The sequence below is a fragment of the Nymphalis io genome, chromosome 10 (assembly GCF_905147045.1).
Source record: "Nymphalis io chromosome 10, ilAglIoxx1.1, whole genome shotgun sequence".
NCBI lineage: Eukaryota > Metazoa > Arthropoda > Insecta > Lepidoptera > Nymphalidae > Nymphalis > Nymphalis io.
The window spans coordinates 8441277-8468282 of NC_065897.1; the positions used below are offsets into that span (position 1 = coordinate 8441277).

The window sequence follows — 27006 nt, forward strand, 5'->3', positions numbered from 1 at the left end:
TTACCAGAATGAAATGCAGGCCAACCACCTAACTTCACCAGTTTTTTTCACCTTTCACCAGGAAAAAAACAACAAACATTATTCGTTCCCCTGGGAAAACATAGCATCTGCAGTACTACATGCTAACCAATAGACCAATACAATGAGGTGTTCATTATTATTAATTTTTTTTTCACACTTATAGGATGAAATAGTAAAAGATAAAATTGTTCTTATCAATAAACATATTTTTTATTAACTTTATTTTAATTCAGTACATAACATTTCATGCAATGGAAAAGTATGATTTTGATGTGATTACCAATATAACAAAAAGAGGTGCAATTGCTGTAGTAAAAAAAACAAACATTCTACACTATATATATATATTATTTTATTCGATATAGCATAGTAACATTACATACTACATTATTTAATACTGACATTTAAATATTATATTTTAAGCAAAGAGACTAATAATAAGTTACCTAGTAATAATTGAGATTATATAGCTGATTATATTTTAACTAGGAATATAATATTCTTTATTTAGACTTTAACTTATGGTACTCCATTTCCTTCATAATTATTTCTTTATTTAATGTTTTTAATATATCCTGAAATCTTTGTCTCAATGTCATATTTTCCATCTTCGATATTTCAAGTTGAGTTCTTTGTCTCCTCTGTTTTAATTCTTCTAGTTCTGTTACAAGTTCTTGCAATTGTGTGCTTGTGCTATCGTAACTTGTTAATTGTTCCTGAATATTATCTAGTTCAGAGCTAACATTAGATTCATTAATCGTAGATGTACTACTTTTGTGCGGAATGACCTTCTTCTTTTTAGATTCAATAAAATCAGGCTTAGTATCTGAAGTTATATGACAATCTCTCATTGCTTGTAATCCAAGAACAGAATTTACATCAGAAAAAGATTCATCATATACAGATGTTCTACTGTCTTCTAGATCAACATGAACATTTTCATCATCAACATCACTGTCACTTAAAGCTCCTCCAAATATGTCTTCAACTTTGGATGGTTGATTTGTAACTGTTGCAGTTTTATGAGACTCCTTCTTTACTTTTGCTTTTTGAGAATTTGAAGCAGTTGATTCTTTTTTAGGAACATGGTCGTCATCTTCTTTAACTACTTCCCATGTAAAACTGACAGCTTCATTGTCCGCTCTTAACAGCCTCTTCACTTCCTTCTCTATTTCAGGTGACTCAGCACACTTTTTTCGTAAGGTTTTTCGGAAACGTCGTCTTCTTACATTCTTGGTTGGTGGAGTGATTCCATGTGGCCACAGATACTTTTTATCAACTTTTAGAGGATCCTTTTTTTTATTTTTCAAAGGTGCCTCATCTTCTGTTGTGTCATCCAATTCTTCCTTGCATATCATCATCTGACAAATGTCAGCCGTTTTATACAGACTTTTTCTGTCAATTGTCTTCCATGACTCCACAATGGTTGGCAAATCTACAATTTTAGTATGTAACAACCAATGATCAATTCTAAGTTCACCGTGCCGCAAATCATCATGTATTTGTATTTTCACTCTATTTTTAAAATTTTCGCCAGACTTTATTAATTCTCTTAACACTTTTGCAGGTTCTTCAGGCAATCTGATTATAAATTGAGATTCTAACTGTACTGGGTATTCAGTTTCTCGTTTATCCCGACTCATTTTGAGAAAACGAAATAGTAATCGAATAATTTAAATTTATCAAATATATTTAAATTTATATATATTAAATAATATAAAATTAACTTAGTGATTCACATTCAAAATCGGGTTAACGAAAGTGTAATTTGCTTTCAAATAAATCATGAAACACAATTTTCTATTCTCGCTATCAATTTAAATTTTTAAAAGAAATTGTCATTTGGCATTTCCCATTTGACAATCACCAATAGACACTAGATAATTTTAGAAGAGGATTATTGATTAAAGAAAAATATAAATAACCATATTGTACTCACTAATTACTCTTTGTTCAAATATTTATAATTATTTTTTATTGACTATTGATAAGCACAATGTTAATGATTTTTAATATGATATTGCAAAACAACCATAATATTATACTTGTTTAATATCATTCATGCCAAATGAATTCATGCAAAAGTAATAAGCAAACTGTTAGATCTTATCAATTTTACAAATAAAATCATTTAATGAAAAACAGCATAAAGAACTAAATCATTCAAAATGCAATAAAATCGTAATCTAACGATAAGTTTAATACTGTTTGATTACTTTAGACTTAAGTGTGTTTATGAAGTAACATATTTTAGCAGTTGGCAGCCCTGTGACAAATTCTCTTCATTTTCTGTGGATTGGTTTTGTGAAATAAAAAATATGTGAAAATTGAAATTAGGCACTACAACAAGTAAAAATTGATTTACGTGTTGATGAATTGTGTTCTAATAATTGTGTAGGCATATTTAAAAGTATTAAATAATCGATTAATATATTTATAAATGAATATAAAAATAACAATTTAGCGTTATGCTTCATTGAGTGTAAGTGGGAGACATTGTTAAGCTCATTAATTTGTTTTAACTATTATTTTGTAATTGTATTGCAATGTTAGTTAAAATATATCTATATTGATTTGTATGTGGTATAATATTTTATACGAATTCGATTCCATTTTTTAAATAGGTACTATAAAAGAGAAAGGCATCATTCTTCATAATATATATGGGAGCAGTAACCTACATAACAGTTGTGATTGTTTTCACTTATCTATATTTTTATGCCTGAATTCGAATATTTTGTTTATCAAGACTGTGAATGTTATTTATAAATAATATTTTATTATTCTATGATTTTATTGATGATTCATAAATAAAAGTGAGAGTAATAATAATTCGTACATGTAATTTTTAAGGTATTTAGAAATAGTATATGTGACTGTTCTTTTAACGTATATAATTATTTTCAGGTATAGTAAAAATCACTGAGGCCTTAAGGTATAATATATATTCCAGTTACTGTTTTGTTATTGTTTTATGTTATGAAATGAAAGCATCTTAAATTATTTTAGATGGCTGAAGTGGATCCTGAAACATTACTGGAGTGGTTATTGACTGGACAAGGAGATGAGCGGGACATGCAGCTTATTGCCCTTGAGCAACTTTGTATGCTGTTGCTTATGTCAGATAATGTGGATAGATGCTTTGAGAGGTAAGTGAAAAAAAAATATGAACAGTGAGAATCATTAAAATAGTAAAAGATTCAATTTTGTTATATTTCTTGGCTGAAATGTTATAATTTGTTTCAGTTGTCCACCGAGAACATTTCTACCTGCATTGTGTAAAATATTTCTTGATGAGTGTGCTCCAGACAATGTGTTGGAAGTGACGGCAAGAGCGATTACATATTATCTGGATGTTTCAGGTTTCTAGTCATACCTTAATTTCTTTTGCTCTTTATTTTAAAATAACAATTTGTAACACATATATTATATTTGTTTTTTTTTCAGCTGAATGTACAAGGAGAATTGTGGCAATTGAGGGTGCAGTTAAAGCTATATGTAGTAGATTACTCACAGTTGATCCAAACAATAGAACTAGCAAAGATTTAGCTGAACAATGTATTAAAGTGAGTAATTTTAATGTTGATTGATATTTTGTTAAGAAATAATTGTATTGTAATTATTTATTAATACATTTCTTTGTAGTCACAACTATGGTACATATTTATATGTATACATTTATGTATTTAAACGAATTCATCGTAATATTGTAAATATACTTGTTATTTTATGTTTTAGATCTATCTATCTACAATTAAAATTTTTTAAATATTATATTTGGTTTTGATAAAAAATAATATTGGTACATCAATTAACCAAAATATTTAGTTATTGGCCAATTTTTTTTCCAGTGTACTACAACTTTTGCAGCTATCGTTACACATTAATTTTTTAATGACTTTCTTAAACAATTTTATGTATATTTGTACTTCTATTTCTTTATTTTTGCCTGTCATATTTATTGGAAAGTAAGTGTATTATAATTCCAGGTGTTAGAGTTAGTATGTACTCGTGAAGCTGGAGCTGTGTGGGAGGGAGGTGGATTGCCATCTGTTTTACACTTCATAACCCACTATGGTACATCTGTACACAAGGACACCCTTCATTCTGCTATGGCTGTTGTGTCTAGGTAAAAATAACTATATATTAATTTAAAATCTTTAAATTAATGTTTAATAATAGTTGAAATTACAAAAAATATGTCTTTTAAATATTATGTTATTTGAATATGACAAATATGTAAAGTATTTGAAAATTTTTTTTCTTTTCTTTTTCACTAAATATTTCATCAATAGGCATGGGTTTTCACAATTTTACTAATTACATAATATGTCTTTAGATATAACATTTTACTATGATGTATTTTATTTCTAAATAATAATTGTAGACATTAAACAAGATTATGAAACATGTTACTGCTAGTTTCTTATGTATTATTATTATTATTCACTTTTTTGAAATTTCAGGGTATGTGGTAAAATGGAGCCAGGTGATGCTCGGGTAGGGGATGCAGTTTCATCATTGTCGACCCTGTTGCGACACAATGACGCCCGTGTAGCTGATGCTGCGCTCCGCTGTTTCGCTTCTCTTGCTGATCGCTTCGCTCGTGCACACGCCGACCCCGCCCCCCTAGCAGAACATGGTTTGTATATAATAGAAATATTCTAATGGTAGCAGGTATTAGCAATATTTTCTTTATCAAGAAGTATTGAAAAAGGGATCTGTTTTATTTATATCAAAAGTAATATGATTGAATTAACCTGTTATTGTAATATTTAACACAATATTTTCGTACACTTTGTTTTATTTTATCCAATTTCAGTAACTGTAACTTTTGTATATATAGTTTTAAGATTTTGTTTACAAGATTACTGGTTTTTGAGTTCTTCAAGAAAATATCTTTAGTTATTTTTGGTTTGTAGTTTGTATGCTTTTTCTTATAGAATTTCATATAATTTTATAGTTAAAATTTGATATAGTTTGATGGATAGTCCATAAGAGACGGGCTTGTTTCATCAGATCTCATTAAAGATTTTTGTTCCAGGTCTTATTGAAGAGCTAGTACGAAGGCTAGGGTCTACAGAAAGTTCTGACGAGAAGTGCCTCATGCCTTCAGTGTCTACTACTGTCAGTTTATTGTCAACTCTCTGCAGAGGCTCAGCCCAGATCACACATGTAAGTCAAATATGTTACAAATTAAAAAGAACTATATACCTATAGTACCTAGTGCTTACCTAGCTACTGCTTTCCTGCCGTAGTGTAGCGTTTCGGTGGCTTTATTGTTACCCGAGACTTCAACTGTATACAAAACGGTTTTACTGGTGGTAGGGCGTTGTGCAAGCTCGTCTGGGTAGGTACCACCAACTCATCAGATATTCTACCGCAAAACAGTAGTACTTGATATTGTTGTGTTCCGGTTTGAAGGGTGAGTGAGCCAGTGTAATTACAGGCACAAGGGACATAAAATCTTAGTTCCCAAGGTTGGTGGCGCATTGGCTATAAGCGATGGTTGACATTTCTTACAATGCCAATGTCTAAGGGCGTTTGGTGACCACTTACCATCAGGTGGCCCATATGCTCGTCCACCTTCCTATTCTATAAAAAAAAAAAAAAACACACTCGAGATTTTTGCAACAAATTAAAGCTAAAAATAAAACAATTTAGTATAGAGCTGGCATAAAAATACATTAACGCCTATTTGAATGAGCGGAAACGATCACTTGCAGAGTTAGGTTTTTATTTTATTATTCTTCGGAGAAATATGTGTGGATAAAAAACGACCATCGTAGTGATGGGAGAATGGATCAATTTATAATACAATATTGTAAATTTACGACATCGGAATAATTTAATGGAACCAATTCAAATCATACTGACAGATTCGAGTAGTGTTTTGGATAAAGATTATTTTAATATATAGTAAAATCGAAAATATTAAAGTTAAATCATATTGTCGTACCGCTCCACAGGCACCTACTCAGTTAGGCGTAAGCTAGACTTATTCTAATATTTTATGTATAATAACTATTGCGAGAGTTAGTTGGTTAATTTGATAACTTATCAGATTTACTGATAAGTTATTAATACATAATTTTTAACTAATAATTTTTTTTTTAATTATATGCTATATATTAAAGACATAGTATATTAAAATTTAAGTATAAAATTAAATTCGTGATCATAAATTTAGGACCTTGTGCGTCTGGACTTATGTTCGGCAATCGAAGCAGCGGTACAAGCGGATGAGCGTTGGTGCCTAGAGTGCATGCGACTCGTAGACTTGCTGCTCGTACTACTGTGTGAAGGACGACATGCCATACAGATGTGAGAACTAATTAATAATTTAATTGTAGTACTAATATTTGGTATTCGTATTATTCATTCAGAAACTACAATGTCATGTTTATTATGCTAGAAGGCTAAAATTACAATCATTATGAGAAAATGTTGCTTTTAGATTGACAATCAATTTGAATCATTTCAATGATTGATGACATTGACCCAGTAAATTGATATATTTTATTAAAAATATGAAATAGTGACAAATAGTAATAAACGAGTTTCCAATGTACCTATTATTCATAAGAGTTTTAATGTATTATTCATAATAATTTATATAGTGGCACTAGTCGTAACGGGGCGGCGTCTAGCTCGAGCGGGGAGGGTTCGAGCGGGTCGTCGTCCACGCCGCCGGCTGGCAGTCGGGACAAGTCGCACCGGCAGCTCATCGACTGCATACGGGGCAAGGACACGGACGCGCTCATATCGGCCGTCACCAGCGGCTCCGTGGACGTCAACTTCACCGACGACGTCGGACAGACGCTGCTCAACTGGGCCGCGGCGTTTGGTACCCGGGAGATGGTCGAGTTTCTATGTGAAAAGGGTAAGGTCATGCTATTAATTATACTTTGTTTTGTGTGATGTGTTCCGGTTAAATGGGTGAGGCAAATGGGGAAGATCATAATAATAAATTAAAGTAGAAGAAGAAAGTGCTTTATAATATATTGTTATTAATATAATATGTATAATTATAATATGTAGTTAATACTTTACAGTGTGTTGATTTCCGCGATTTGTATTAATTAATTGTTAACAATAATTTAAATATTAGCTCTATATATAATCGTAATAATAGCGTAGCTATGTGTATAAATGTTTATATAATTGTTTAGCCCCACTGAATTTTCATGAGATTGATTTGTGTTAAAAACTCATCTTATGCTCATGGGTGAAGGAAGACATAGTGAGGAAAACTGCATGTGTCTTAAGAAAACCTGGTGTATTCACCAAATCTTTGCGTCAAAAGAAGAACACTTAGCCCAGTTGTGGTTCATTTACAGGCTGTTGCTTTGTTATTTTTATAATATAATCAATGATATTGTTTATTTAGGCGCTGATGTAAATCGTGGTCAACGCAGTTCATCACTGCATTATGCAGCTTGTTTTGGGAGACCCGCCATTGCAAAAGTGCTGCTTCGCTATGGAGCCAACGCCGATCTCCGCGATGAGGACGGCAAGACACCATTGGACAAAGCTAGAGAGAGACACGATCAAGGTAAACTAATAATACATACTGTACTTGTTCCTTTGCTAACGTTTGTTATCGTAATTCATTTATTTCATATACTTAATTATCGTTCGCAGGTCACAGGGAAGTGGCAGCGATATTACAATGTCCAGGGGAGTGGTTAGTCGTCAGCAATCAAGATTCGCCAGTATCGAGCAACGACGAAGATTTTCCAGACACGGGGGACAAGGAGATGGCGGCTATTTACTTAGAGTGAGTCAATACCATCACGGCACGCGTGTGCGTTTCCGTGCAGCGGTGAGTAACGCAAGCGCCCCCGCAGACGCCTGGTGCCCGTGTTCTGCGCGCGCTACATCGGCGCGGGCGGCGCGGGCGTGCGGCGCGCGTGCCTGTCGCTGGTGCGCAAGATGGTGCACTACGCGCCCGCCGCGCGCCTGCGAGCGCTGTCCGCGCCGCGCGCCGCCGCGCTGCTCACGCGCCTCGTGGCGCAGGTGCTCGACTCGCAGGTGGGCCATCTCTCGCTCTATTCTACGACCGAAGCACCGGACCGCCGATTCGACTACTCGACGACGACACGGTGACCTTTCTTCGTGGCGAACTTCTAGTTACTCGCGCTATTGATTGAGTTCGCTCTGTTCGAATTGATATCGCTCTCGCGTCGTCGAGCCCTCGTATCGGTCGGGCGGTGTCGTTCGTGGCCCACGTTGACATTGAAGCAGTGCGTGTGTGCGCTCAGGGCACGGACGAGGGCGGTCCGCGGCGTCCGGCGGCGCGCGTGCTGCGCAGTCGCTATATCCGCCCGCCCGCGGTAATGTTCCGATGGTGTGATCGTTGCTACCTCGCCCCGCATCCCAAGCGACGGCATCTAAATCGCTGGGAGCAACTATTTCGATTGTAATCAATATTTTGTTCCGGATGTGGCTCGCCGCATGTTACCGGAGTCGAAACCGCGTTCTGAATTATCAAAATGGAAATGTGCTATCCACACTTTAGAGCCGTTTTTTTTTCTCTTTAAATAACGTGAACTTGAACAATTTGTGTCTAATCACTGATCGAACTCGCGATTCATCCTATGATGACATTTGATGAGTTGCCTAAGAGTTTGACATTGTTGTAAATAATAATTATGGTATAGTTTGTTCGCGTGAGTTGGTATGTCACGAATAAAACTAATGAGACGATCGATTTGCGTTAAATTATAGCATCATAATTCGTGTTGATTTAATAAATAATAACGGGACACAATTCAATTTTATAATCAATTGTACCTGTAATACTCTTTCGAACAAACTATCTTGAAAGTTACATTTATATTACTAATGCGAGCGAGTTTGCTATATTCCCTCTGAGACTACTAATACACAAGTAGTTTAGAAACGATTTATATTGTTAAAGTAATTTAACTTTTATGTAACATCATATTAAATTATAAAGCATATTATTAATCTTGTAAAAAGTCACACCATCGAAATGTACCTGCATTAAACTGCCCTGTCCATTGTTCCTCTGTTTTGTTATGCAGTGTTTGTTTTTTAGGAATAAGATTTGAAAAAAGTAAAAATGATTTTGTGCTCTTTTATAAATACAAGGAAAGTAACTCATCACATGTTGTAAATTAACATTATATATTATGCTATTTCACTGATCACCCTCCAAATTGATCTGGCATTGGGAACACAAAACTTCTTTTACTTTATTTTGAAAGTTTATTTGGATATTTGAATGTTTTTTTTTGCCATCAATGAAAAAAAACATGATATAGATTCTATAGAAAATCTGATTTATTGAAAAATATATTTATTTTTACTATATATAATTATCAACAACGCGCCAACAGCTAATTGACGTTATTATGTTAAATATTCGGCTTTTGCGGTATAATAACGTATTTAGCATACATATTTAAATATTATTATCGTTCATATTTATTCAATTATTAGTTTATAATTTATTTATAACGATATTAATGTATAAAATTGTGATTGATGTTTTTTCTTTCAAATACCCAATTAATAATACGTTAATAATTTGAATGTTATGTTGTATGTATAATGTTGGTAGAAAAAATGGCGACTTGAGGTGACGTTTTTGTAGATCACAAAGCAACTTATAATTAAAAATATTTTATGATAAAAAATAATTCTTCTAACAATGAATGTTTGGATTTATAGATATTATTTGTGATCTATAAAAATAAATCCAAAAAAAAATTAAACATTTAATCTAAAGCTAACTCTAAACTAAAGAATTAATACATAAATCATGCAACAGGACGATGATGATGGCCACTTGACAGTACTGGGAATCGCAGAGGAGCTGATGGTAAAAGCGGCTGATATTTATTTGGAGCAATTCGCGCGGCTAGGCGTGTTTAGTAAAGTGGAAGCCTTAGCAGCCTCACCGAACGAGCAACTCTCAGCAGATGGGGAGACTGTCATAACCACAGGTCTTTATTTTTGAGTCAATTAAAATGAAGTAGGTAGTGTGTAGTAATTACGTAGTAGTCAATTACTCACGAAAATGTACATTGTGAAAGGTGCATTAGTATAAGAAAAACATTTAAAGGTCCCGGTGAAGACGCAACGAGCCTATGCTCTGGCTGCGCGTATTGGTGGGGCGACTGGTCACTTTGCCGCGGCCGAGACGCGCTCTACGTGTGGAGCGATGCCGCCGCTCTCGAGCTCAGCACCGGCTCCAACGGCTGGTTCCGCTTCCTGCTCGACGGCAAGCTCGCCACCATGTACTCCAGCGGCAGTCCCGAGCACCAGACCGATAACACGGGTAAGATCACGCCGATGGAAAATATTTGCTGATTTTAGTAAAAGTATTAATTTCGAAGTGTCATTATTTGCAGAAAATCGTGGCGAATTTATAGACAAACTTCAAAGAGCGAGAGCGTCAGTTAAAAATTGCGTGCCCCAAAGTATTCTATCAAAACCGGGCCCGCACAAATTGATTCTCGGCAACTGGGTAATCTTGTGTAAAAAGTGAGTGTACTAGACGTCAAATTGGTGTATTTTTTAAATTTAAATATAAGTATCAAAAATTAAAAACTTATTTTTTCAGGGAAAAAGAGCTTCACATACACAACACCGATGGACAGCAACAGACCACGATACTAAGAGAAGATTTGCCAGGATTTATATTCGAATCTAATAGAGGCACGAAGCATTCATTCACTGCCGAAACATTTTTAGGTAACTATAGTAAATAATACGTAATTCATCAATGAATTCGTCGATAATATTTCTAATCGTTTACTATAATCTCTATTCGACACGCAGGACCGGAGTTGGCTAGCGGGTGGGCAGACCGCAGACAGGAGGCGCCCACTAATGGCAACGCTAAGCAGAGCCGCAGCCGCCTGTCCGCGAAGACCGAAGCGCAGAAGGCGCAGGTGGGCGAGCGCGCGCGTGCGCTGTACTCGCGCCACCTGGCCAGCGCGGCCGGCCGCCAGCCGCGCGCGCCCGTCGCGCGCCTGCGGGCGCTGCTCGCGCGTCTGCAGCGCCTCGCCATACAGCCCGCCGGTAGTTACACGAACGATTGACTTGTTAGCCCGAAATACTTCCCTGTTATTACATCAGTTGCTACTTGTCTCTGTACCATAGATATAGCATGCTGCAATATAGCTTTTTTTATAAAGATTATTGCGAACCTACACAGTTATAACCGTACAGACAATGTTTTTTACAACTAAGTTCAGTACAGTTTTACATGGTAGACCCTATATAGACTTGTATTTTGTAAAAATTTAATGTTTATTTTATATAGTGTTGGGGTGAATTCTTAATTTCAATTTGTGTCTCCTTAAGTATAGCAAAACGTTTGAAGTCGGGATACTTTTAAACTTTTCCTCTCCTTCTCAAATTTTTGTTACGAAACCTTAATTTCTGTTAAACTTTACTAGGCGAATGGCACGGTGAGCTGAGAGAATCACTCGATCAATTGACGGAGTTACTATGCCGCGAAGAATTACTATCGGCTTACGAGCTCCAGTCTTCCGGTCTCGCACCAGCTCTACTCCATGTTTTGTCACCTCAGCCGAACGGTGAGTTCATAATTTTATTTATATTTAGTTCATTATATTTCGTTGTACTAAGGGAAGAAATAGTATCATAAGTATCGGTGAAATTCTCATTGTGATATTCGAGTAACTTTCTTAAAATACCAGACAAACCGGGGCAACTGTCGGAGCGGGAGCGCATTGTGCGCTCGTGGGTGTGGTCGGGCGCGGAGGGCGGTGAGGGCGGCGCGGTGGGCGCGGCGCTGGCGGCGCGGCTGGTGTCGGTGCTGGAGAGCGTGGAGCGCCTGCCCGTGCTGACGCCCGCGCCCGACGCGCCGCCGCACCAGCCCGCCGCGCTGCACCACCTTACTAAACGCATTAGGTCAGTCCTGGCTCTCCCTAGCTGTTAAGAACATTAACTTAAATACTTCTTTTTTTTAATTTAGTGTTATTTCTTATTTTATAAATGATATAATAACATTATGTACATATATATACATTAATAATAAATAAACTTATTTGAGGTATTTTAAAATAATCATGATGTTTGTTGTTTAGACTCCGAGTTGAGCGTGCTAACGATGAAACTTCAGAGGAGTCCGTGATAAACAATAACGCTGGACGAAATCTAAAGGTTGAAGCTTTGACCACGGTGCGACAACTTGAGAAGTTCCTCGCTAAATCTGTCGCTCGGCAGTGGTACGATATGGAGCGGTCGACGTTTCATTTCGTTCAGAAGATTAAGTCGGAAGCTCCTATTAACTTTACATATGATGTAAGTTATGTGATATATATAATCTTAATATGTTCTAACATGTATCAAACTAGCGTATTGACCTATGATTTATACTATTTGTATTAATATATAACGTTTGTTTTGTAGCATGATTTTGACGAAAATGGTGTCCTATACTTCATCGGTAGTAATGGTGGTACATGCGAATGGGTCAATCCAGGCGCGCATGGGCTTGTAAGCGTGTGGTCATCGGATGGTCGTCAATTACCGTACGGCCGCGCTGAAGACGCTCTGTCTCGATCTCCAGAACCCCTGAATGTCCATACTAATGACGACAGACGTGCGTTCATTGCAGTCGATCTTGGACTTCATATCGTCCCTTCTGCGTATACGCTTCGTCATTCTCGTGGATATGGACGCTCCGCTCTGAGAAATTGGTTATTTCAAGTGAGTAAAATTGTAATGTTCAGGTATATAAAGTAATTATTCATAATTACTTTAATATTATAAATAAAACTTGCTTGTTTATATTAGAAATTTATTTTTTATCATAATTTAATCAAAAAAAAAAAAAATCTAAAAACTTTGTTGAGTTAGGTGAATTTAATTTAACCAAATTCACATTTTTTATTATCTTTTGTTATAAGGCCAAATTTTAGTAAATTAAATTAAATTTTAAAATCATCTCAGATTGATACTCATCTTTAAACAATAAATATACTTCTCGTATTTGCCATAACAATAGCGTACGCTCAGCTAATAGTTTTTGTTTTTGAGCTCTTGGAAAATTCATTCTATATCAAATTTATGTGAAATTATTATTAGTTCGTGTTGCGTTCCGATCGTGATAGTTTATTATGATTATTTAAGTTTATTATTTTAAGTTTATTTATTTGGGAAACATACAGCATAATATAATACATAAAATTTAGTAACAAAATAAATTTCATTAAAAAAAAAATTCATTTCAATAATAAAAAAAAAAACGATAAGTATATTACTGACAAATTCAGTTTTTTAGAGCTTCTTTGAACTTAAATAAATTTTCGTTAAATATATCTATACTAGTGTAGCGTTTATTATGATTGTCACATGCTCTTACTAAAAAGCGATTTTTAGCATAGTTCGTTCTACACATTGGGACATAAAAAGTATGTTTTGAACGGGCAATGGAATGTGAGCACTTGATATAAATGTTGTTGACTAAGTACATTGAATCGACAAAATTATTTACAATTTTGTAAAGAAAAACCTGATCTTTGCATTCCCTGCGTTTCTCAAGCGACAAAATATTAAGCTTATTAATAGCATTGGACCCAAATTTACGCGTTAATCTTCTAATAAATTTATTCTGAACATTTTCGATAGCCATAACATACTTAGAGTATTGTGGATTCCAAACCGTTGAAGCGAATTCCAAATTAGATCTTACATACGAGTTATACAACACATTATATGTATTGATATGCTTAAAGTCTCTTCCCTGGCGAAATATGAAACCCATCATACTGTAAGCTTTTGCGATAATTTTATTCACATGCCTGTCAAATAATAAATTAGAATCTAGAAGCACTCCTAGGTCCCTAACCTCGGTTACCCTCTTAATTAAATGATTGGAAATTGTGTAATCAAATAAAATTGGATTTTTTTTTCTAGAAAATGTTATTACATTGCATTTATCAAAGTTAAGATGTAGGCCATTAGATGAACAATATTGCACTAAAATATCCAAATCATATTGCAAGTTTGAGCAGTCATCACTTCTTTATAATCATCATCTTCTTTATAGTCATCACTCTATAAAAAGATTTATTTAAGCATGATTATACATCGTCGATCGACTCATTTGCAGATGTCGATGGATGGGGTGAGTTGGAGCACGCTGGTGGCGCACAGCGACGAGCAGGCGCTCCAGGAGCCCGGCAGCACGGCCACGTGGCGCGTGCGCGCCGACGCTTCCTACCGCTACTTGCGCGTGCAGCAGAACGGGAAGAACGCCAGCGGACAGAGCCACTACCTCTCGCTCTCAGGCCTCGAGATCTACGGCAAGGTGCGTCTGAGTCGCGAATCAAATAGGAATATTATTTTCAAATAGAAACGACTGGCTAATGGGCCACCTGGTTGTGGATGGTTTGTGGTCACCACTGCCATGACATTGGCCCTATAATAAATATTAACTCCCTTACAACTTGTGCGTCTTTGGGAAATAAAATGTTATGTCACTTGTCATGTCACTGAGTATTGCTGCTTGGCGGTAGTATAATGAGGGAGATACCTACCCAGACGGGCTTGCAAAAAGCTCTACCACGAAATATGAATATATTTATTATTATATACATAACATTTAAACTAAGTATCGAAATTTCATACAAATGTTATGAAATGTTTTAAATTTCACCATTATGTGTGGACGACTTTCGCAGGTGGTGAGCGTGGTGGAATCGTCCCCACGGCAAATGGGCGGCTCGGGGGCCACGGCCAGCGCGGGCTCGGGCGGCGGGGCGCGCGCGCGGCGCTGGTCGCGCGGCGCGCGCGGCCTGTGCGCCGGCGCGCGCGTCATGCGCGGGCCCGACTGGAAGTGGCGCGACCAGGACGGCTCGCATCCCGCCATGGGAACCGTCACGTCGGACCTGCACAATGGATGGGTGGATGTGAGGTACTATTGTTGAGGCTTCATATCGTACGAGAACCATAATACGGGGAACGGAATGTCACGGGTCCATAATTTGCTCCTTCTTCAGGTGGGATCACGGCGGGCGAAACTCTTACCGCATGGGCGCCGAGGGCAAGTTCGACTTGAAGGTAGTCAGTGGCGGGTCGAGTGGAGGCGGCGCGGGCGAGGGCGCGCGCAGCTCGCGCAAGAGTCACTCCACGCCGAGTCTGCCCGATGCCACTGCTACGGACCCACAGGTGCTTGCGTGTTTGCTTTTGTATCGAGTAACATTCAAACTATAAGTGTATCATCATTTGAAAGCAAAGTGCCATTAAGGACTTTATGATGTATGGAAGTTAATATGATGAAACTCACTGACTCTCTATTGAGTAAATCCATTGAATACTTCAAGAGATGAGGGTCCTCCTGACTGGCCTAGGCCAGTCTGGGTACGGGCCTCGAGGTTGCCCCCCCTACCCGGGCTGCTCCTCCCTGACGGTTCATCCGTCGTGTCGTTATGTTTTGGCCCAAAGGGCCAGGGTCGTTATGACCCTGGCCCGTTGAATACTTCTGTATTACACAAATAACATTTTCGACTCTCACCGACAGGTGTCGGTCGCGTCCACCGAGCAGGCTTCGTCGGCGGATAACATATCGGAGGAGGTGAGCGGCAACATGGCGCGGCCGCGTACTCACGCCACGGATCTGTCAGCTATCAACACGTCCACGCATCATATTAACACCGGTATTGGTTCTACTGTATATAACAATACATAAGTATATGATAAAAAAATGTTACTATTATAAAAATATGTATTTTAGATTTAGCGACGATCGTCGAATCGCTTACATTGGGAGCAGAGGGTAACAACTGCATGGCCGATTTAGGAAATACGTCATTTACAAACATGGAAATAGGACCTACGAGCATAACAGACATAACTAAACCTTATCCAGCCAAAGAACCACTACCAGACTCAGCCCCTCAAGAGGTAATATTTTGAGTATTTATTAATTTTTGCTTTGCAGTTCTTTTAAAATTTGAGTTTTTATCTTTCGTTCAAAAACAAACAACTCAATTTTACCATTTTGTAAAAGTATGTATTGTATTGTAATAGTGTGTTACATTTTAGAATTGACACTTAACTAATAACACTCGTTTTTTTCTACATCATTTGATGTCCTCTTTCATTGTAATATTTCATCCCTATTTGTTATAATTCTCATATTAAACACATAACCTAACGTTACGGATGAGAATGATGGCCGAGATGAGTCCGTGTCGCAAAGTCACTCGGATGTAGTCGGTAAAGTGGGACGTGTCGTATGCAAGGAGAGCGAGGCGCGCTGCTGCGAAGGCGACGCGATGCGCAACAGCGCCAATGCGCTGCTGTCCAGCGAGCTGCTGGCGCTGCCCGCCTTGCCGCCTGGCCTGCTGCACACGCTGCGCAACAACGCCAACCGACTGCACATACAGGTAGCACACACGCCCGTGCTCTCTGCCATTATACCATCTGTAAAGACAGCCCTCCTGAGTTCTATCGACCCGATCGCCATCGACGAACTAACCGCTCAGCAATAATAATCATATATCGAAAAAAAAATATACCGTCCTTTCCCATGGCAGGAAGAATAAATATAAACAAACTTTAAATTTACAAATTCCATGCCATTTTCTTATAGGTCTGCTTTATTATGCACTATTCCACTTAACTATTTATATAAACTTTAATTTTTCTTTAAAAATTTCGGTAACTACCTTGTCGATCTTGAATAGACGGCATTGATCGACGATGAATAATCACATATTATTTATGCAATATAAATATATATATATAAATATATTATTTTTATTAAGTAAGCATATTATTGCAATAATTATAGTTAACATAAATGTTTGGTAAAAGTTATGATTATTATTATAAGTCAGCTAGTTATAAAATATGTTAGAAAACTCAAATAATAGATTTAGTAGTTTTTTGGAAAATTTATATGTTTTTAGATCATTCAGTCATGGAATAACTTTCGCAGTACTTTTTACTTTACTACTTAAACTTAAATGTTATGTCAATGTAATGTGATAAGGTAAAGTTGTTTATTTATATATTCTGCTCACGTATTACGTCGCCTATGGATTCATTGAAAAGTAATCTGTAACCTTTTCCATCAGTGTGAAGAGAACGAGAGCAGTGAGGGACAGTTCGCCGAGCACAAGAAAGACGGGCAGGCTTCTGGGGCCATGAGTGCAAGCGAACCCGATTTGACGCAACAGGTAAGTATCTAATGTTCAGTGGAGCCCTACGTCGCCATTAGTCATTGGCCCTCGCACGGCCGTGCTCTGCGCAGGGCGCGGTGCGGCTGCTGGAGTCGCTGGGCGTGGGGCGCGGCGCGGGCGCGGGGCGCGGGGCGGCGCAGCGCGCGGCGCGCTCCAACCACTCCGCCGGACTCTTCCCGAGGTCAGTCGCCCGATGCTCGCTCGGCGGCTTTTCACTTCGATCTGACTCATCTGAACGATCTGTCGTTTTCAGCTTGGTGCGACTCGCATTATCCAGTAATTTTCCGGGAGGCTTGTTATCGGCGGCGCAGAGCTATCCTTCTTTAGCTCCGAATGCTCAAAACGCATTGACTTTGTCCCTCACTTCTACGTCGAGTGAGAGTGAACAGGTATAGAATATACGTCGTGAACCTATTCGTTTATAACTAACTAAATCTGAAATTGTGTTAGGCAATTTGAATCACGAAGGTGTATTGTGTTTTTTTAACCTTTTTCCATCAACTTCTTTTATATCGACGTGGTTAATGTTCACTAGAAAATCTCGGCTCGTGAGCTATACAACTGACAAAAATGATTATATAGCTTTCTTTTTACATTTATATACTCTTTGATTTGCCCAACAATAGGTGTCATTAGAGGATTTCTTAGAATCGTGCAGAGCACCCGCGTTGCTCACGGAACTAGAGGATGATGAGGAAGGTGACGACCCACTGGACAGTGATAAAGAAAACGAGCCCACTTATCAGGAAGTAGTGAGTAGCAGTTATTGCTAAATGATTAATTATTTTCATTAACATGACAAAATAATAGGAATAAAACAGTGTTATTCAAAGTAAATAGTAGTTTCTTTGAACTGACCGCTCGTTCCTCCACCCGACAGGTATCTCGCAATCTGCTGTCGCTGATGGAGGAGGAGGCGCTGGAGGCGGTGCGGGGCGCAGGCGGCGCGGTGGCGTGCGCGTCGCGCTCGCGCAAGCCCTGGGAGGATGACTTTGTGCTCAAGCGGCAGTTCTCCGCGCTCATCCCTGCCTTCGACCCGCGCCCGGGCCGCGCCAACCTTAACCAGACCGTCGGTGAGGCGTCATTGTCATCTTTTCTATTTTTCTCGGCAGCGGGTGTGGTACCGGAATATAAGGGATTGGTACTTACTAAATCTTCTATGAGGACCGTCATCGACACGGACGAATCACAGACTTCCTCAGGACTGTTTTATTTTTGTTTATTAAGGTGGTCATGACAGTAAAATATTATTTTTTAATAACAAATAAATAATGTACTTTAGTGGCAGACGATTAAACGAGTCACAAAAGATAGCATCGAATAATGGCCAAGTAAGTAAATCGATCGTCGCGGTGGCTTGCAGACCTCAACATATCGCTGTCCGACGAGGCCGAGGGCGAGGGCGCGGCGCCCACGACGAGCGGCGCGGCCGAGCGCGCCAGCCTCACGCCGCCGCCCGCCGCCAAGCTGCCCGCGCTGCGCCTCGTGCTGAGCGCGGCCGGCGTGGCGCTGCCGCTCGAGCGCCCGTCCTGGACCGTCTACCGCGCCGTGCTGGCGCTCAACGCCCGCCTGCCGCACGACGTCCACAGAGATACCACCTACACGTCAGTTGTATTATCGTACATCGCTCACACTCACGTGTCTCATGTAGCGAGAAATTATAAAGACGCAAACAGAATACTTTTATTTATTAATAGATTATAAATTAAAGTCCCCCGCTAATTCTGTATGTAAGTTTTTTGATTTACATTAATAACGAACTGATCCACACGAAAGGTTTAGATTTATAATTTCTAAATTTTTGTATAAATTAGTCATGCGGTAATGATATTGTAATTGCGTCGGCAAAAATATCTTCCATGAAGTTATATGAAAATACCATGCATTATTTTAATATTACGTCACTGTTTTCCGTGGCACAGGAATATTAACATTTCAAAACTTCGGCCTTCTATTTAGAATTTCTCTTATTAGAAGAAAGAGAGAAAATCTATTTTTAATAGTCTTAATCGATTATTTGATCCCAGGACTTCGAAATATGCAGCCTTATGAGCTGGCTACGAGACCAACGATCTAATATTAATAAAAAAAATGTTTCAGGCTGTCATATAAAGAAGTCGACGGCAATGAAACGTTCGCGTGTTCTAGTGATAGTGAAGACGACGAGCCGGGTGATCCAGGTATGAAATTATATTATATTAAAACATTCTTACATTACCGTGTCTGTGTTAATGTCCCACTGCTAGGCTAAGGCCTCTTCTCCCTTTTTGAGGTGAAGATTTGGAGCTTATTCCACCATGCTGCACCAATGCGGGTTGGTGGAATACATATGAGGCAGAATTACGATGAAATTAGACACACGCAGGTTTCCTCACGATGTTTTTCTTCACCGAAAAGCACGAGATGAATTATAAACAGAAATTAAGCACATGAAAATTCAGAGGTGCTTGTCCGGGTTTGAACCCACGTTGATCGGTTAAGATTCACGCGTTCTTACCGCTGAGCCATCTCGACTTGTCTGTGTCTGTACAGAAAATATATAAAAATATGGTTAGGTATGCTAAGTAAGAACACATTAAATTAGTTTTAACAGTATTTAATAAGTTTATGGTAGAATTTTAGGATTTTACACATATATGTTATCTATTTGTGGGAATTTTTTTTCATTTCCATTGGTTTTGAAGGTTATTTGCAGTTTAATAATGACAATATATTTTATCCTCTGCTACTATTTAAATTCAAATTTATACATGGATCCCTCTTTATTATGGAAAATGCATGAATTCGAATATAAGAGATATCATGCAATATTTACAGATGTGTGGTGCTTTTGATAATAATCATAATAATCTTCATTTATTTGCATGAAACATAGTTTTACAGATGTTATGATTTCTTTATAAGTCTCTAATACATTTCGCCCACGATAGGCACGCACATATATTTGTTAACAAGTAATTAATATTAAACACAGATCACACCAATTGTACATTAAAATAATTATATTAATACATGTATAAAATGACAGGTATATAAAATAAAAATTGGTTTAAAATTAACAATAATTAATTAAATTCAATGATTTACTTTAGTTTACACATTAAAGTGCATAGTTACATAATAAATAATAAAATATACATTTACTTTATTTAAAATAGGTAGACACCCTTAACCGTCAAATCGTCATGGTTAAAAACCGGTTCGAAATGTAGATTCTACCGAGAACCGACAAGGAAATTAATTCACTTATATTAAAAGCAACTCCTGTTTACCATACTTTGGGGATAAAGTTTTTGTAAACGCTGATATTTCTAACTTAAAAAAATATAATATTATCCAAAATTATCCATTTACTAAAGTCGAATGAATCATCAAATTCATTAATTATTCATTCATTCAATACATTCTTGAATGTTTTAATGATTATTTATAGGGTATTTTTTTTTATCGATTAACCATTTTTAGACTCCCTTTAGCTTTTTGGTATATTATTAAATATTTTGATGCACATTATGTAGGATGTTTTATAAATATTAAAGAAAGCGTTGCTTGGAGGCTACCCCACTAATACATTCCCCGGCGCAGAGCGCGGCGTGGCGGGCGCTTCGGGCGCGGAGGGCGCCATGCTGTCGTGTTGCGTGCGCACGTTGCGCCGCCTGAGAGCGGCCGCGCCCGGCCTGCCCGCGCACGCCTTCCTGTCCACCAAGCTCACCAACAAGCTGCATCACCAGCTGCAAGACCCGCTCTCGTTGGCGGCCGCCGCCACTCCTCGCTGGTGAATCACCGTTTACTTTTGTATTCTATACTCTATCTATCTATGCTAATATGGAGTGGCACAATAGCCGTTACGTCAAAATTAATATTCAATATTTTTTAATATAGGTGTCAGCAATTAATCGATTGGTGTCCATTCTTGTTCCCGCTCGAAACGAGGCAAATGTTCTTTGCGTGCACGGCGTTCGGTACCTCGCGAACTATCGTGTGGCTACAAGCACAACGGGATCGCGCGTTAGATCGACAGAGGTTTATAAAATATATTTTAGATAATAAAATATTTACAAATTACAAGCATGTAGTGTGTAATAGATCTCAAATACTAATATGTCTTTGTTACAGAACGGGCAACACTGTGTCACCAAGGCGTGCCGATTTAGAGGCGACCGAATTTCGCATGGGACGTCTTAGACACGAGCGAGTGCGAATACCGAGACATCCCAATTTGTTGCGCTCCGCCATGCAGGTCAATACATACTAAATTCGATAGTACTTTAAAACCAGTAATAGCATAATTTTTTATCATTTCTATGACGATATCGTAAGTGAAGTAGCGGTGTTCGCTCGCAGGTGATGCGCGTGCACGCGGGGCGCAAGTCGGTGCTGGAGGTGGAGTTCGCGGACGAGGAGGGCACCGGGCTGGGCCCCACGCTGGAGTTCTACGCGCTGGTGGCGGCCGAGCTGCAGCGCGCCGACCTGCACATGTGGTTGTGCGACGCGCCCACGCACCACGACGACTTCAGCCCGCTGCCACTTACACTGCCCGACGGTAGCCACTCGCATCCCAGACGTGCTTTGTGTGACGTCGAGAACGAGACTATAATGTTTTACCTGTATGTTTTAGAAAAACCGGCAGGCTACTACGTAATGCGGGCGAGTGGCTTGTTCCCTGCGCCGCTCCCGCAGGAGTCTTCTATCTGTGATAAAGTTTGCAAATATTTCTGGTTCCTAGGGGTATTTTTAGCTAAGGTAAATTTTAACTAATACTGTAATATAGGAATCGTTATTAAATAGAGTTATACTCATTTGATGTGTTTTTCTATACAGGTTCTACAAGACGGGCGACTAGTGGATCTTCCTCTATCTGAGCCTTTCTTGCGTGTAATGTGTGGGGAGGAATTGACGTATGACGACTTGAAGGAAATCGATCCTATAAGGCACAAGTAAGTTTGTTATATTAATATGTATAAAGATCCTTATTGAACTATCTTTGCCATAAATCGTGGATGTTTCCATTTAATATATTCTTCAATCTTAAGAATGCTCAATAAAGTTACAGTCTTGACATATTTTTGAATAATTTCCGGAGTTAGCTTATCTGTTTAATCCAGTTTAATATTTTAAGAATCGTATTCACAAAATTATTATAAAGTATTACAGTGCTCCCCAATGTTTTGTGTCTGCAATTTGAAGTAAACAATACTTGAGTGATGGGCAACCTTTTACATGTATGATTCCTAAACCAATTATTTTTCTGCCGTAATCGAAAGTTCATTAGAGTTTAAGAGTCGAAATAACTTAACTTAGGAATAAAATATAATCATTCTCTAACACTGACATCTCTGACCTAACTGGAACGATGATGGAGGGTATATCTAGTAATTCGAAATGTAATTGATGGCATTATACCGTTTTAAGGTTCCTGGAGAGCGTAATGGAGGCAGCAAAGCAATATGAATCGATACTACGAGATACCATGCTTTCGGAGACGGAGCGGGAGAGTCGCATAGCAGCATTAACAGTGGACGGCGCCACATTCGATCAGCTGGCGCTCACCATGACGCACGTGGGGTCCAGTACGGCACCAGAACTCGCCGTGCATCCTTTGTGTGATGGCGGGGAGCATATTGAGGTAAGTCAATTATGTAGTGCATTAAGAAAGTAATAATAATATATGAAGCTTTTATTAAAATTATACCATTTTTTTTTTTTTTTTTTATAGAATAGGAAGGCGGACGAGCATATGGGCCACCTGATGGTAAGTGGTCACCAACGCTCTTAGACATTAGCATTGTAAGAAATGTCAACCATCGCTTACATATCCAATGCGCCACCAACCTTGGGAGCTAAGATTTTATGTCCCTTGTGCCTGTAATTACACTGGCTCACTCACCCTTCAAACCGGAACACAACAATACCAAGTATTGCTGTTTTGCGGTAGAATATCTGATGAGTGGGTGGTACCTACCCAGACGAGCTTGCACAAAGCCCTACCACCAGTATTTGTTAATATATTAGGTATTGGTTGCCAGCCGCGCATAGTTCGTTTCCGATAATATGTGTCACGAGAGTGTGGGTCCCGCAGGTGGGCGCGGCGACGGCGCGCGCGTACGCGGAGGCGAGCGCGCGCTGGATGGTGTCGGCGGGCGTGGCGCGCCAGACGGCCGCGTTCCGGCGCGGTTTCGCGGCCGTGTTCCCGCCGCGCCGCCTGCGCGCCTTCTCGTCCGCCGAGCTGCGGCTGCTGTTGTGCGGCGAGCGCGGGCCCGTCTGGACGCGCGACCATCTGCTGCAGTACACCGAGCCCAAGCTCGGCTACACGCGTGAAAGGCGAGCCTCTAATGATGCTTTATATACATATTTTGTTTCTCGTTCGGAGTTATTTATACATACTATTGTATTCGCTCATAATTGTTCTGAATACCAGGTTCCTTGCAACTGTAATAAAATCTCTCGCACTAAGACCATTAAGTATCTCGGAGTGACAATAGATGAGGGGCTAAATTGGAATGATCACATTCAATCTGTAATTTCACGTATAAGGAAAATAATGTATGTATTTAGATATCTTAGGGCATCTGTTTGTTTCCAGACTTTAAAAACTGTATATTACGCACTTGTGCAGTCTAATATCACTTACTGTATCACAGCGTGGGGAGGTGCTGCTAAGATCAATGTACTTCGATTAGAGAGAGCACAAAGACTTTTATTAAAAATTATGATCTCTCAGCCTATCCGTTTCCCTGCAATTGAACTATATAAATCTTGTAAAGTTCTCACAGTGCGTCAACTGTATATACTGCAAACAATTCTTCGGAAGCATAAAAATATTGCCTATAATAAGTTTTTATCTAACAAACGCAGAAGTGATAGGGTTTGCCAGACCATTCCATTTAAAGCAGCGATGGCAAGTCACCAATACAATTATTTGAGCTCAATTTTATATAATAGAATAAATAAGAAGAACAATATTTTCTCACTTACGACTTACCAGTGTAAAATTCAAATGACCAACTGGCTTCTCAATTTGGGCTATGATGAGACTGAATCATTACTAAAACGATCAATATAACATTGACCTAACCTATTCTTTCTTCCTACCCCATCCCTTCCTTATAGTATATATATTTAGATGTATATATTTATATAGTATATTTTGTTAAATTAAATGATATTTGATTGTTATGTTTATAATGAACAAATAATACATAAATGTGCTGTCGCATTGGAGGGCGATAGTAGCTACGACACAGTTTTATACTAATGTAGTTCCTATCGTATTTATTGTTTAAGATATGTATAATTTGTTCAAAATAAATAAATAAATAAATATTTCGACGCACATGAATGATTATTTTTTTAAGCAGCCCTGGATTTTTGAGGCTGGTTGACGTGCTGGTGGAGATGTCGTGGCGCGAGCGCAAGGCGTTCTTGCAGTTCGCGACGGGCTGCAGCAGCCTGCCGCCCGGCGGGCTTGCCAATCTTCACCCGCGACTCACTGTCGTGAGAAAGGCATGTGTTCATTTCGCCTTTCTTATTCCTTTTCTTATAATGTAGTATATATAGTAATGGCTAAGATATGTATTATTTATTAAGTATATAATCCTTAGGAAGTCCGACAAATGCAACGACAAGTTACAATAATAATAATTATTTTAATAATTTATTTGTTGAATTACAACCATTAATTGTTATGTCTTGATTCTGTTTTGTAGGTCGATGCCGGCGACGGTTCTTATCCATCTGTAAACACATGCGTGCATTACTTGAAGCTGCCTGAATACTCATGTAAAGAAGTACTACGCGAAAGGCTGCTTGCCGCCACCAATGAGCGAGGTTTTCATCTCAATTAGATCCAGTTACATTTTATTCTGTTTTCATAAATGAATAAATATATAACACGATATGCCGCTTTCGTAAAGGTAGTTCGGCACTACCTTAATATTAATTGATATTGTGCACATTGTAATGCTTATTTCATACACAGTAGGTGATTATAACTGTTGAGAATTTGTATATGATTATTATTGATGATTTGTTGTCTCTGATTATTAATTAAATGATATGTTATATGTAGCTATTATCTCATTTATATTTAAGAAGTATACGCAATAATTTATCAGGAATCAGTTTTATTGTACAATATCGAAATGTAAACTTTTTAGAACATGATAGAGGCTGCCGTATTCAAGGAACTTGGTGTGATCTCGTCATTGTTTAAAGGAAGCAATATGCTGACAAAATATTTTTTTTTAATGATTTTATAAAGAAAAAAAAATCAAATATAAAAATATCTTTATAGGTTATAAGTTTAAATAATTATTGATTTCATCTATAATGAAATTTAACTTTATATATTTAAGACGGTGAAAAATGTTATCAAGATGTCAAAAAGTTTATTTATACTTTGAATTTTACGAATTTGGCCAAGTAAAGTTCATATGAATATGAATATGTTTGCTTATCGATCAGGAACTAGTAGGCATCATTTAGTTATAATAAATATGTCCATTTCTCTAAACATAGACAGTTTGTTTATTGTACGGTTTTGTTGTTTTTTTTTCATTTATTTATTAAAAAAAATATCCTTCCAATACCAACAAAAAGGCCTTATGAATATAAAAGTTGCTTGGCGTCTTTTTAGTTGATAAATTTGAGTTGAAACAATGATTTCGCCTTCTGTAATTGATTTGACATTCGAAAGAAGAAGACTCAGTATTATTTAACTAATTACCCGCGAAGCAATGTATATAAGTAAGGCCGTTAATATATATTATTTATTATGCAAAGAGAACTATCTATATTATGTTGCAATTTTTGGACTGAAATATTAATTGGTGAATATTATTTTTATGGTGTGTAACACTTGTTTATTGTGTGAAATGATTAGTTGTATGTGTTCCTTTAATTAAATATTTTGTCAACTTAAAGTTGGTATTGTGATTTATTAAATAAAATATATGAATAAAAATATATTTAATTTGAATTGAATAGGGTTTAGAATAATTAAAAAATATTGTAATGTGTAATCCATTATTTTGTTGAGAATTGATTGAATAAAGTAAGGCAAATATAAAGAGTGTTTTATTTTACAAACCATATAATTTGTCTATCTTATATTGCACAATTTTAATTTTCTAAATTTCCAATACATTGTAAAGTACATAAAAGATAACATATTGCTATTGCGTTCCCCATAAATAAAATATAATAAATATATATTCTGTATAGATCTTCGGCTTACTAATTATATGAGTTTTTTTGGGGATTCTAAAACATCCACGTGGCGTAGGTTTATATACTTCACGCAATAGAAACATTTAAAAAGGCACTTCAGTCTTTAGTGGAGGGGGGACCGGCTTATGTGGGATCTTACCCACAAAAAGTAAAACCAGTGCAATGGCCGTCTTTGGCACGGATCGGAATTCTAAAAGGCTGTTGGATCGTGTTTATCTAACGCATGCTCTCTATCTATGTTGCGCTCGTAGCTCGGCGAATCTCTCCTCGGCCGGTGAAGGTGATCTCACCTCCCTTTCTGAAATAGGATACGCGAGCCCCCACTTCGCGTGTCTACGGCCCCCGGGTTACGCTCTACCTTTTGAGCACCGGGTGTTGGCGCTGAGGGAGGGCTAAGACGACGCTTTTGTCGTTTCCGGCGACCTTTTTCTATTCACGTTCCGCTGTCTGCTGATGTCAGCTTATCCGACACGATTGCTCGTATAGAGTGTTATCGTCGCTTTGTATTCGTACAGTTATTATCCAAAACAATCATGACCTGTCGTCGTTTTCGTCTCCACTA

At 38.0% G+C, this 27006-nt stretch overlaps 2 protein-coding genes across 7 annotated transcripts; one reads left to right on the forward strand and one right to left on the reverse strand.

Annotated features, from left to right (window-relative positions):
- Nucleotides 1–408: 408 nt before the first annotated feature.
- Nucleotides 409–1837, reverse strand: LOC126771092 (transcription initiation factor TFIID subunit 7). Its single transcript, XM_050490802.1, has one exon. The coding sequence runs from the start codon at nt 1662–1664 to the stop codon at nt 525–527; it is 1140 nt and encodes a 379-aa protein (XP_050346759.1). The 5' UTR covers nt 1665–1837; the 3' UTR covers nt 409–524.
- A 465-nt stretch (nt 1838–2302) lies between these two features.
- On the forward strand, nt 2303–26278 carry LOC126771090 (E3 ubiquitin-protein ligase Ufd4). Of its 6 annotated transcripts, none has more exons than XM_050490795.1 (46): nt 2303–2503; nt 2929–2956; nt 3031–3170; nt 3268–3383; nt 3469–3587; nt 4011–4150; nt 4488–4663; nt 5066–5196; nt 6212–6345; nt 6642–6904; nt 7412–7576; nt 7666–7801; nt 7872–8055; nt 8286–8357; nt 9821–9995; nt 10115–10330; nt 10404–10536; nt 10616–10746; nt 10834–11076; nt 11457–11597; nt 11721–11934; nt 12111–12327; nt 12436–12735; nt 14141–14338; nt 14712–14944; nt 15030–15198; nt 15551–15686; nt 15764–15933; nt 16275–16418; nt 17112–17213; nt 17255–17397; nt 17470–17605; nt 17843–17968; nt 18097–18289; nt 18580–18820; nt 19317–19396; nt 20802–20991; nt 21099–21239; nt 21333–21456; nt 21561–21759; nt 21835–21959; nt 22038–22153; nt 22629–22842; nt 23296–23537; nt 24575–24719; nt 24923–26278. In XM_050490795.1, the coding sequence occupies exons 3-46, from the start codon at nt 3031–3033 to the stop codon at nt 25058–25060; spliced, it is 7251 nt and encodes a 2416-aa protein (XP_050346752.1). In that variant the 5' UTR covers nt 2303–2503; nt 2929–2956; the 3' UTR covers nt 25061–26278. The 6 variants fall into 6 exon arrangements, with proteins under 6 accessions (XP_050346752.1, XP_050346754.1, XP_050346756.1 ...); XM_050490797.1 differs by having other exon boundaries at nt 17288–17397; XM_050490796.1 differs by lacking the exon at nt 2303–2503 and adding an exon at nt 2553–2569.
- Nucleotides 26279–27006: the final 728 nt, after the last annotated feature.